Source organism: Rhea americana, unplaced genomic scaffold, assembly GCF_003343005.1.
Source record: "Rhea americana isolate MKP2758 unplaced genomic scaffold, rheAme1 scaffold_15, whole genome shotgun sequence".
Lineage (NCBI taxonomy): Eukaryota > Metazoa > Chordata > Aves > Rheiformes > Rheidae > Rhea > Rhea americana.
The window spans coordinates 5,063,170-5,076,008 of record NW_028185594.1 but is presented as its reverse complement, the minus strand read 5'-3'; the positions used below and the strand labels follow the sequence as shown (position 1 = coordinate 5,076,008).

The 12,839-nt window shown below is 37.2% G+C and overlaps 1 protein-coding gene across 1 annotated transcript in view; it reads right to left on the bottom strand.

Annotated features, from left to right (window-relative positions):
• The window catches only part of ALS2 (alsin Rho guanine nucleotide exchange factor ALS2), a 43,836-nt gene that overhangs the window by 6,467 nt on the left and 24,530 nt on the right, over positions 1-12,839 (bottom strand). Inside the window, exons 18-30 of the mRNA XM_085299408.1 lie at positions 12,622-12,688; positions 11,523-11,725; positions 11,306-11,371; positions 9,442-9,540; positions 8,706-8,870; positions 6,586-6,697; positions 6,193-6,270; positions 5,941-6,074; positions 3,657-3,824; positions 2,576-2,693; positions 1,852-2,009; positions 1,053-1,175; positions 182-358 (exon numbers count right to left, since the gene is read on the bottom strand). Of these exons, the coding sequence (XP_085155534.1) occupies positions 182-358; positions 1,053-1,175; positions 1,852-2,009; positions 2,576-2,693; positions 3,657-3,824; positions 5,941-6,074; positions 6,193-6,270; positions 6,586-6,697; positions 8,706-8,870; positions 9,442-9,540; positions 11,306-11,371; positions 11,523-11,725; positions 12,622-12,688 (1,668 nt within the window). The remainder of the gene's footprint in view (positions 1-181; positions 359-1,052; positions 1,176-1,851; positions 2,010-2,575; positions 2,694-3,656; positions 3,825-5,940; positions 6,075-6,192; positions 6,271-6,585; positions 6,698-8,705; positions 8,871-9,441; positions 9,541-11,305; positions 11,372-11,522; positions 11,726-12,621; positions 12,689-12,839) is intronic.

Below are 12,839 nucleotides of genomic sequence, written 5' to 3'. Positions count from 1 at the left end.
CTTTTTTTTTTTTTTTTGAAGAGGGAAGTTTGGATTTATTCTAAACCACACTAACTGGCATGCAGTTTAGATACAACTTAATTATCAAGGAATCCTAGGGATTTGTTTTTTAGATACGCTTTTTATAATTATGTTCCAAAATCTTTTTCTAGCTTTTGTTTTATTGTGGAAGTATACTCACGCCTGCACCCCAAGAAAACTTAGAAGAGCTGTATCAGTCTGTTTGTTCAGACGTAAAACACATTCCCAGTAAATATCTTCCTCGCGTTCATTGTCTAAGGCATACAACATAAACAGAGGAGGGTAGAGTCGTGGCAATAATACAGGTAGCAGTAAGCCAAAACTGGTTACAACGTAGCTGTTAAACAAACAAACACACACAATCATTTAAACAAGTAGAATTAAGATCAGTGATTGAAACAGATATTTATTATGAGTGCATTCTATGAGTGAAAAGAATATTACAAGGATGTACAAAATCAACCAAGTATTATCTGTGTTAAGACCTATCAGATATAGTTTTTAAAATGGACGATTGTTTTTCTGATCAGTATAATGTAAAATCTGCATATTATATTAATGTTCAAGTTTTACCTGCATCTTCAAGCTAATCAAGGGTGGTCATTTAGTCTGCACWCTGAGCCATTCTACTGATTCTTACCTTTAGAGCATAAACTAGAAAACAGGCTAAAACCCAGTAAGTTACCTAACCTAGCATCACATACACATGCTGCACTTCATAAAGTTAGTAAGTGCTTGGCACAAAACTGTCATGTTAACAGGGAAAGCTGAACTCATGGTGCCTATTAAAACCACCTGCAAACCATTGACACATCATGGGTTTAAATACACAAACACTGCACAGAACAGTACAAGCAAAGGGATGAAATGCTTAGTGCAATCATATGGACATTTGCTCATCAGAATCTGTCATCAAAACCAAAGAGGAAAAAATAAAATCTGATAACTTTTTTTCTGGTAAAGGGGAATTCTGAGAAAGAACCCTGAACAGAAAATGAGGTCCTCTTAGTTCAGTTTTCTCCTCTACTTACCCTGGTTCAGGAGATTCTGATCTGGAATCAGATTTCCCACTGCGGAATGATCGCTTTCCCTTTGTCGCAGTYACTGGAAATGGAATTGTGCTGCCCTCTTCTGGAAGATCAGGAAACAAGAACCTAAATGGCAACACACAGGATAACACATGATTTCATTTCAAAAAGTTTCTACAGATCACTGGAGCTCAGCTGGCAGGACTAGACTGAATAAAAGTCAGCAGAAATAACACATCACAGAATAAGAGAGCATAGACAACAGATGTACAGTACAATCTATTTGAGATAAAACTTATAAAGACAGTACTCTCCAGTGTCAAAGATACATTTTCTACCCTGACATTACCTCTCTCTGGACAAGGCTTCTGATGGCTGCTAATTAGGATCCTGTCAATCAAGGCAGAAATATGCCAATGRCAGCTGCAATTGCTCTCAAGAATCTAAGCAAACACTTCGTATCAACATGGATGAGGCAGAAAGAACTCTAACGGAGTACACTCTAGTTCCCCTTCTGCACTATTCTTCCATATCCTTCCAAGTTGGAAACTCACATTCAARATGAGCTCTCTATAGTCATATTTTAAGATATTACATAAGATGTGATTCACTGTAATGACAGTTTTATTTTATTTTTATTTTAAAAGAGAATTCTGAAGAGTGCTTAAAAAGGTTAAAAAAATACGATCAACTCCAAAACAGAGCTAGCACATTTGGACTACATAAACACTAAGTAGTTTCAGTGACTCAAGTATCTTTAATGATCCAGTCAGTTTGATGTGAAAATTTAGAGTATTATTACCTAACCAATTGGAAGATACGTTTGAGGTAGGACTTTATCTCTCTTACAGCCTCCTGCAGTAATCGTCGATTAGCTCCTACTCCAACATAGGTCATTCTGTAGACAGCTACTAGTGTCTCCACCAGCTTCCCCAAAGGATGGAGAGGAGTATCACAAGCCTGGGGTGAAAGACATTAATTTGCTAGTCAGATAGGTCAAGATAGGTAAGCTAAAGAAAAAAAGGATTTCAGGAGAGACAGGTCAAAGGTCCAACAACAGACACGAAAACACATTACAAATGCATCACACAAATTAGTTAATTTTAGCAAATTGCTGATTTGGACTATTAAATYTATATGGTATTAGCTGAACAGTATGCAAGCAGTAGAAGAACTTGTGCTAATATATGGACAAATTATCTGTCCAGTTCTATTAAAAATAACATGCAATAATYTGCCAGCACTTCAAAATGCTCTGCTGGGATCCAATGCATAAGAAAAAAAACAGTAACTAAGTAAAAGTTTGTATTAAGGAAACACCCATTAGGTATATAATGATTTTAGTGGGTCAGGCTCAAATTCAAGGAATCAGGAGGTTATGAGCAAAAATGAACGAACTCAACTTGGACTATAAATATGAAATATGGATGTGATTCAAGAAAAGCTATTACACAAGTATAACAACCCAAATGAGCTCAACATCATGTCTTACCACAAGCTACAGGAGCATTAGATAGTCACAATACCTTTATCAAGTATTTTTTGATATTTTCATATTTTTCCAGGGTGAAGGCACCAATGTGTTGTGGAATGAACTCCAAGCTTTCCAGTGTCTGAGTATGTGAACGACTCAATAATTCTGGGCTGCAGTTATACAAAGCACAAGGACATCAAATGTTATTCATCAGACACAGTAGGAACAAATGTGAAGATAAGTATCGAAGACACCTCAAGAAAGTTATCAGCCTTAAAAGAAAAATGAAGAGTAAGGGGGAAAAAAACACACAGGAAACAATTCCATTCACTGGTTCTCTTAACCTTTCCAGTTCTGATAGAATTCTTCAGTCTAAACTTCTTCACTCCTCCCACATCTCTTGCAGAAGATTGCTTCATCGTTACTTCAGCAGAACAGAAGCTGAAACAATACTGTGGAAATATTCACCCACAGACCCATTTCTGCTCAAAATCCCAACCTTTACAAACTCACGAACATGTAAAGCATTATGCCCACCCTAACAGACATGTAGGAAACATCAGGATCTTGTCACTATCCATTTCCTGGCACTCAGCAGAATCAAAGTCACATCATTTTTACTGTGGCTTTCTTGTTAAAAGTTGCCTTTCTGCATTAATCCCCTGATCCTGCCTACTCTTACTAAAAAGCAGCTTTCTCAATTTGCATAGTCAGGTTTGCTGAATGAACCTTTCCTGCAACATTCTGAGCAGGCTTTCTATATCCTTTTTTCTTGTTAAAGGCTTCTAAATCTCAAGGGAAAGTTTCTTTTCTAATGAACCTTTTTTCCCACCATTTAAGTTTTCAGAAAAACAATCTCTCCCTTCCAAGTTTCTTTCCAAATTCTCCAACTCCCTGTGTCATTCAGTACTCTTTATTTCACTGTATTTTCTTGATTTTCTGCACTGATTTGGATTATAGAGATTGAACGTTCCCTTACTGSAAAGCCAGACACAGTGGCGCACTTAAACAAGAAAAAAAATCTAATAATAATCAGCTAGCACCTCACACATACACACTACTTAATGTTAAACATTGATTGTAACAACTGATCCTAATCTTCATCTTGGTGACTATCTTCTCCAGGAACCCACCTGTCTTTGTGTTGCCGTCGGTTGGTGGTCAGGGCCACCGCAATGTTGTCCCAAGCCTTCCATCTATCCCCCTGGCCTGGGCTGTCACAGCCCAGCTGGCTCCAGCACTCTTCAAATACAGCCTTCCACTTCTCATCAGGAGATACTGCGAGGGTCCCAAGTTTCCGCCTAATAAAATCATCAGTTACTCCTTCAAATTAGTCTGGGAACACATTCAGCTGTGAAAACCCCCCATGCCTAATATCAGTCTAATACACCGTACTATCTCACCAAATGCCAGTATACCTAATGCCATTTATTGTGAAGTATTAGACTAAGCTTGTCACTGAAAAAGAACCTAAACACTGCCATCTAATGAATGGCTTGACTTTCAATACCTTTTAGGAACTAACAAAGCTTATCTTTACCTCTCTTTTTTTCTCCTTGCCAAGGAACAGCCTCAGAATGTGCATTTATCTATGTACCACATTATAATGTTACAAGATTAAGATGCTTCTATTACTTACATAAAGGAACAACTGTGAACCTTATCTAGACACAAGTCAATCTGACTCTCTTGTAGCCTTCCAGGAAACAGTTTGTTCTAAATTGGAAAAGCACTGCTTCGATTTCCAAGAAAACAGGACATACTGCAGTTGACTGGGCTTATGTTTATCGGGGTATTCATCCAGATGGCTTAGGACACATTCACATAAGGACATAGTACAAAAACACACAATACTCTACCATTTTGGAATGTGCAAATAGCACAGCTACATAGATAAACAGCAGGAATGGATATGTGACTTCTGGACCTAAAGTGATACCTACAGATGATGTATCACATCTTAGAGTGCTGGTAAACAGCAAAAACAACTTGGGTATCTTTTCACTGAGAGCCAATGCTCAGGGAAAAGATCCTCTATAGCCCAAGAGAAAATAAGAATTGTTGCTCTCCATACATACTGGACATATCATGAAATCCAGGGCTTTAAAATGCTTCCATAAAACAAACAGATGTTGCCCACAGTTAACAGTTCTATCCAGATTTAGACTTAAAACATCACAGAAATTGTCAGATCTCTCATTAATTTCTTTTAACCCTATTTGAGATGGGAACTAGTAATACTGATATTCCCCACGATTCTATTTTCATACGGCAGAAGCAAGCACTAATCCTTTACACAAATTATACCTGGCTTTCAACTTCAAGGGAGCCTGAAAAAGGTGGATGAAGCCCTTATTTCACAAGCAATCTTCACAAATACAYACATACATTTATTCATAGACTCCCTACTGGGGTAAAAAACAGACAGCTGCTAAAGTTGCAAATGTTCAGTTCAGCAGGGAGGCCTCCTTAACTTTGCATCCTGTTGTAGATGTCAGTGTCAAAAGAAATCAACTGTGAATATTTCAGGAAGCATACTGAGAAATAAGCTAGGTAAAACCATAAGAGTGCTTCCCATTTTAGTTTCTCTGAAATTTGAGAGTAAACTTTAATGGTATTGAATTCTGCACAACTATTATTACTTTTGAAGACCAGTATATTGTACTACCAAATACTGGAATTTCATTTACAGCTATTTTCAGGTTAAACTTAGATTTTCTTTTACACAAAGATATCTTAATTATGACTTAAATGAAGCAAATATAGTTTTTCCAGAGATAACTGAACAAACTGACCCAATATRTCCTCTGTCCAGTACAAATAATTTTATACATGCTTTCCAAAACTATCCCTTCTAAGATGTTAAAACACTCTCGCTTACAATTCAAGAGATTCTTCTACTTCTTGCTTATGTGCTGTTTGAAACCAGTGTACTAAATAGCTAATTCTATTCAAATGCTAGTCAAGTGTTATTACATGACTATTATTAAATGAGTAGAAGTTACCAAATTAGCTAACGGAAGACAGTTTTGTGATAGCCTTTATCACTGAAGTATAACTTAATCTTTCCCTCAACTTCAAAAGTCATTAGCAGCTGTAAACAAGTTCMAACAGTCAGTTCATTTAAATAAAAATCTGAGACTGCTACAGGACAGTAGCAACATCTCAATTGTCCTGTAATTCTACGCTATGCTATTTGTCCATTCAAGGAGTAATAATGCTAGAAAGTTATATAGAAGGTTTTCTGTTTCAATCTTAATTCTTAAGGGGGAAAGAAGAGGCATGAAAAAAAAAATCAGTGTTTTCGGAATGTCATTGGTTCTGTGGCAAAAATTTTAATTATTCTTTTGAAAATATCARTAAGTATATTCAGAGATATTACTGAACCATATCTGAAATGTCTTATTCACCACTTACAACGCTTTAGGTTTGTCCTTTTCATTCTCATATAAGCTAGGTTTGAAGTAGGTTCCAGTGATTTTTATTCCAGATCCCCATTCTCCACTGAAGAGACCTTCAATATAATCTCCATTTGGCAAAGTTAGTGTTCCCTTGAGAGAAGATAAAAACTTAACTGAAATCCATTGAGAACAAAATTAAGAAAAAAAAAAAAAAGAGCGTACATGCGTTTTAGACAGTAAGTTTCCAAATGATAATTGTAATGCCAACCTTTCCACTCAGAGTCCAGTTATCTGCAAATTCCCCTTCATAGACTGTATCATCCTCAGAAAGCAGAATTCCAGTCCCCTACAGAGAAAACGATCAAGAACACCACAAAAATAGCAATTAACAGTGAAAGACAACCAGACTGTAGATCTAAAGATCACTGAAATACCTGTTACTAGTTCTTAGCAAATTATTATTTTTAAAAGAAACTTCTGCAGTAGCTATAGTAAAATAGAGCAGAGATTATAAAGGTGGTTTAAAGGAATAGGACAAAAGAAAGTTAGAAGAACAAAAGGTTTATAGTCTAGTGTATACTATTTGTGTTGCCATTCATCTAGCCCAGAAAGCCACTCAGAGGACAAGTCACTATAGGATGAAACCCAGCATTCAACTAACCATCATTTTGTTGGTGCTGAAGGCTCCTTCGTAATACAGTCCAAACTGAGTAACCACAACACCATTTCCTTGGCAGAGATCATCTTGCCACATTCCCATATACTTTTCTCCTCTGAAGAATGAAGAAGGAATAATAGTCTAGTTAGTATACTACATTTGTATCCCTTCTTGCTTGGGCTTTCCTGTGATACTTGACCATAACACAATTCACTAGGAAAGAGTCATACAGCACTTAGAGTCTGTCAATCTAATTTCAYTGGCATAATGGAATAAAAGACAATTCTTTGCAACAGAAAAGAGTGAATCCTTTCATGATTCCCTATATAATGACGACCTACTTGGTTCCCAATGTTGTCATGCCTGACCTTTTSAATGTACTATTAGAGCATAGAAGTTACAAGCAAACAAGCCATCTTGTAGAAAGTTTCTAGGTAACAGCTGAACAAAAATCATACCATAAAAATAGATTAGCTAAATAAAGGTTTCTCATATGTAAACATCTAGCTCTTTCAGACTACTACTTAGAATTATTTTGTTGCAAGTGTTAAGTCCACAGAGATCAGGTTAGAGTGTTTGAAACTAAATAGAAGACTCAAATCTTTTGAAACAATGTATCTTTCCAGTTGCCCTGAAAAGGGAGATGGTGCTTCACCATCTACTGAATAAACAAAACCAATTTACCATAGGCTGACTTTGTTTTGAAAGGGAAATTAGTGACTCATTGTATAGAACTCTACTTACTATGGAACATTTTACTGTCAGTACGTGAGAAAAGTTATGAATTATTCATTGCAAAGAGAGTAAGCCCAACAACAAATCTAACTTCAGGGGTATCTCCTAGCCATTTAGACCCATAACCTGATTCTGCATGCCAGCTACACAGGTCTCTACTGAGCGAAGTCTTCTTAAAGAGACCAGATGTAGCATATTCATTTTCCAAGATGAAAATACAACAGTCATGCTTGCTTAAATGACTGGTTTGCAATTAAATGACTGGTCTGCAATAACAGAAAGTTTCAACGAGTTGCAACAATTCCTTCTTTGGCTCAGCCAAAGAAAAAGTGAAGAAAATTAATCCTTAGGCAATGAAGTTATGCATATACCTTACTCCTCTGAGGGCAGAAATAAATACRTGCTCATATTTAAGTCAGGAATAGAAAGCATCACACTTGTTTTTAGCCTAAGACAAACTGAAGAAACAGACATTTTCTTGGCAGGTCCAATCTCCTCCAGAATTGCTAAATATAGTGGCAACTTACTGGCATCAAAAAAMCCCACACAATGTAAATGTATGTGGCAACATCTCTGCATTAGAATGCAAAAAACAACCCCCACCATATATTGAAACTAAATGCAAAACTGCAGTCAGCAAATAGCCAGGGATGATACAATAGGTCTGTTTTGGAAAATATTTTTCCTCAAGGCTTCTTGCTATTCTCCTTTATAAATTGGCTTTCAGTTTAAACAGTTCCTTCAGTACCCGCTGATAGCTCTCTTTTAAGGAGAAATCAGCATTGAAYTGGTGACTGAAAAAAAAAAGAAAAAAAACAGACTATTTATTTAGCTATGCTCAGGTAGCATCTACTATTTTGTGGAGTTCTGGCTCTTCAACCACCATTTCATTAGTCTGCCCCCAAAAAAAGCAGCTTCCCCACCACTGCCAAAGTCAATGGGATGTCAGAACTTGGAACTGAAGTTTAACTAGTTCTTGTATGTGAAATCACTCAGTCTTATATGCCCAAGATAAGAAAACACTCCTCTCATGGCATTTTTAAAACATTCATCAGTAACACAGTATYCCCCAGTAAAATATCATATTCAGTGCCAGTTTTCAGGTAGAAATATGAAAGGAAATTAAGGTTTTCAAAACAAAACAAAAACAAAGAATCCCCACACCTCTGAAGCAAAACAGAACAAGCACACATTTACTCCAAGTACAGTACTAAAAAGCAACTCTAGACAGATTTAATCATCACCTCCTTCAACCCAGAAAGCCCAATACAATATTAGATGAAGAAATATGTAAGACATACTATCGCACTACTATCAATAAAGTCTTTTTCTAYTATTTTTGCAATTGTGTATCATACAAATGTTTGAGGACTTAAGTGAAGCATTACCTTGTGATATCATCAAAAACTCCATAACCATTCTTCTTATCCATTGTCCACTGTCCAATGAACATACTGGGAGAGGAAGAGGTCAGCTTCCCACTGCGCAGCAGACCATGCCCATGACGCATGTTATTCTGAAAACACCCTTCATACACCTCACCAGTAGCATAGCTTTATTAAAAGACAGAACAAATAAGATTCCTAGAATGTTTTGTTTTCCTTTTTTTCCTTTTTTGTTTTTCTTTCTTCTTCTTTTTTTTTTTTTTTAATTCCAGATTAGGAACCACACCAGGGTAGAAAAATAGACTAAAAGCATTTTGGGGATAAAAATAAGCAAAGTCTTTTGATGCTTTGCTGATTTAAAACCCACCTTCTCTCCTCAACAAGCAAGGCCATTAAGATGTTATCCTCATCTCTCAAAAGAAAAGACTACCCTTGTTATTGAAAGGTGGTAGCAACATTAGAATGGAGATTTGTAACAGACCACAGTGAAAGCATCATTGTGAGCACTCAYTCAAAAGAAATGCAGAAAATAAGCCTACCTAACTATAATCACAGGTCTGGAAACGCAAAGAGAAAGCTACATACAGGGGTTTGCCAAGTCACCAGCGTGCCAAATGATTAATGGAAATTTAGTGCTACTGAAAAGCAGTGCTGAARTTTCAAGGTTAGGTTTACACCTCCCTTAGATTCCATACTCCTCTCGTCTTCTGCAACCAGGGAAAGAAATTCTATGYATTACCTGTAGACTCCATGCCCACACATTTTGCCTTCCTTCCAGTAACCCACATAATGGTCATCCTTATTCAAGGCTTTGTTTGGCACTCTGTATTCACCATACCTGCCAATGCATGAGAAGGGAACACAAGCAGGTATAATACTAACCCATTCCATCAAAACATAGAAACAGATACTTATTACAAATTCATTCTGTGATCAGAACGGTCTATGTTGTTTTTAGTGCTTCTCTTCACTTACAACAGTTATGGATTTTATTATTTTTATTCTTTAAAAGAGAAAGCAGGAATTTCAGGATCACTACATCAGCAAAGCATGTATTGCTTTTCTGTTTGTTTTTTTCCTGTTAAAAGCTATCCTCCCTCACTTACACKGCAACATTTTTCTCAGCTTTTGAAAGACTACAAGTCTCCTCGAATCCTAAATCTGCTTCTATCTTGGTTGTCTTGCTGGATTTAAATTGTTGCTTTTTTCAAGTTTTGATAGTTCAATACACCTATGTTACGGGGAAAGACAAGAACATATACTGCCACAGAGAAAGTTAAAAGCTTCCAATTATACTCAAACAGTGGCATAAAATTGCTCAGATTATCAGTATGCCAAGAAAGAATGACAACTACAACTTGTTTGTCTTAGTTTTTTGAAGAGACTAATCCACTGTTACGTAGGTGCTCCTGAGAGCATGCCTATCTAACACACTACTACTGTGGAGTATTGAGAACACAGCACCCATGCCAAAATACAAGTATATGCATTTGATAATCCTAGTAATTACTGCTGAATACCAATCAGTTCATTTATGCTGGGAAATTCTTTGCAAAGTTTGTCTTCAACAGCCTTAACATCACCACTTTATGTACAAGTATTAGTCACAAATGATCAAAAGCTCTGACCTGGTTTACGGTTTGACATGCCCATAACTAAGCCACATTTTAAAAAGCTGTCTGTAGCCTGACCACATTTCAATTTCCTCTCAAACTGAACACTTAAACTATTGCTAGAAGCCAACAGGACTCATCATATTTTTATCCTTCCCAGTACAGATGCATCTGTTTAAAAAATTCATACAAAAATACTTCTGGAAAATTGTTAAGCTCTTGGCCTCAATAATGTCCTAAGAAGACTTTTAGCAGTGAAATCCATGGATTAATTCAAGCTGTATAAAAAAAAATAAGTTGCTTTAAAATAATCATTTCACAAGACAGCAACTTGTGAATTTCTGGGACTGAGTCATACTATTTTCAAAGTCCTCTATATTAGTTTATCTTACTCAACAGGATCATTTTCTTTCCATCACCCCAACCCTCAGCCTCCATTCTCAAGGTTTTTTTTGCATGCACCTCCTTTTAATATTTTCAGCAAAGAGAACATTAGGAAAGGTGCATCACTACATTATAGGAAAGGCATTGCGCTTTCCAGGAAGGTAAATAAAATACAGATACTAGACCTTTTTAAATAATAGTGGACACAGAGAAAGTTAATAGCTAACCATATAGAGGAAAGTTGACTCTAGACTTTTTCAGGTTTCTGTTAGAAATTTACACTCTTCTCCCCATTCCTCTCTCCTTGACTGTTTTACCATTCCCTCCTTCTATTGTGCAGCTGATTAACCAAGTTAGTTTTACTTTTTATGAAAGGGCAAGTTTTAGCAAGTGAATCTGTGGTGAAGGTGAATATACCTCTGGATAAAGGACAGATTTTTCTATGTGTATCTATCTATATAGGTGGATAGATAACTACGTTTTGTTCATGTGCATAACCCTGAATCAATGAGMCTTATTGCAAAACCTTTAAAAACTTGTTTGTTTTCCTCCTATAGCAAATTTTATTTCTTCCCTCTGCCTCTGTAAGTAGTGAGTAGATCTTACCCATCCTCCAGTCCAGTTCGGAAAGTCCCAGAGTACATTCTGCCATCTGCCCACTTAAGGATTCCTCTGGAAAATACATAAAGCCATATGTATATACACCAGTTAATCAGTTCACTTAGCACTTCACAAACGCTTTCTGTGAGTAGATCATGCACTTACTGATACAGTAACCACATAATCTTGTTTTCAAACCATTAAGTTCAAATATTTTTTTTACCTGCCATGAGGTTTCCCTGAAAGCCATCTCCCATTATACATGGCATCCTTAAGTCGAGTGTCTTTATAGAAGGTGTATTTGGCACTACGAGAAATAGGAGGTTCCTGTCGTGAAATGTTCCCACCAGCTCCATGTAGAAGTACGTCTGAAGTCCCTCTAAGGGCCTGATCCACTGCTTGGCTTATTGCCCTCAACCACTTCGTCTGAAACAGTGTTTAATCATAGAATTTAGTTAATATCTGCCTTTGCCTTCAGTATCACCTTTAAAAACAACTACTATGATCTCCTCTGTGTTCCATGAGCCAGCAATGCATCCTTGTGGCCAAGAAAGCCAGTGGTGTGTACTTGGAGGAGTGTTGCCAGCAGGTTGAGGGAGGTAATCCTACCCCTCTACTCAGCACTGGTGAGGCCGCATCTGGGGTACTGTGTCCAATTCTGGGTTCCCCAGTACAAAGAGAGACAGAGCCACTGGAGAGAGTCCAATATGGGCTACAAAAATGATTAGGAGACTGGAGCATCTACCCTGTGACAAAAGCCTACAAGAACTGGTACTCTTCAGCCTAGAAAAGACTGAAAGGGGATCTTATCAATGTCTTTAAATATCTTAAGGGAAGGTGTCAAGAGGATGGGGCCAGACTTTTCCATGGTGCCTGGTGACAGGACAAGACGCAACAGGCACAAACTGAAACACAGGAAATTCCATCTGAATACAAGGAAAAACTTCTTTACTGGGGGAGTGACAGAATACTGGAACAGGTTGCCTAGATGGGTTATGGAATCTCCTTTTCTGGAGATACTCAAAACCTGCCTGGACCAGAACCTGTGCAATGTGCTGCAGGTGACCCTGCAGGGGGCTGGACTAGAGCTCCACAGGTCCCTTCCAACCTCAACCATTTTATGATTCCTCAGTACAGTATTACAAATTGTAGCATTGCTACTGTCAAGCACAGGACCAAACAGCATAACAATCTGTAAAAAAAAAAAAAAAGACTTAATTCTTGATTAATATTAGGTAGTATTTCTCTGTTTGGTTTCAGAGTAGGAGCAAAAACTCTCATTCATGTCACTACAGTCATGCAAAATTTGCAGATGTGCCCACCTTTTCCTGTGGTGTTGAAGAAATTAGAACAAAGTGTTCTTCTGGAGTTGTAATCTTCAAGCCATTCCTACAGAGAAAAAAAAACATTTTTTAATCTAGTGAAATTTAATCCTGGAAAGGGCAAGATTCCTTAGAGCATGAATACTGTAGCTTCCTTCCCTCTTCCCAGGTTGCATTCATTTTAGTACACAGTCAGCAGTAAGAAGAACCAGAAATGA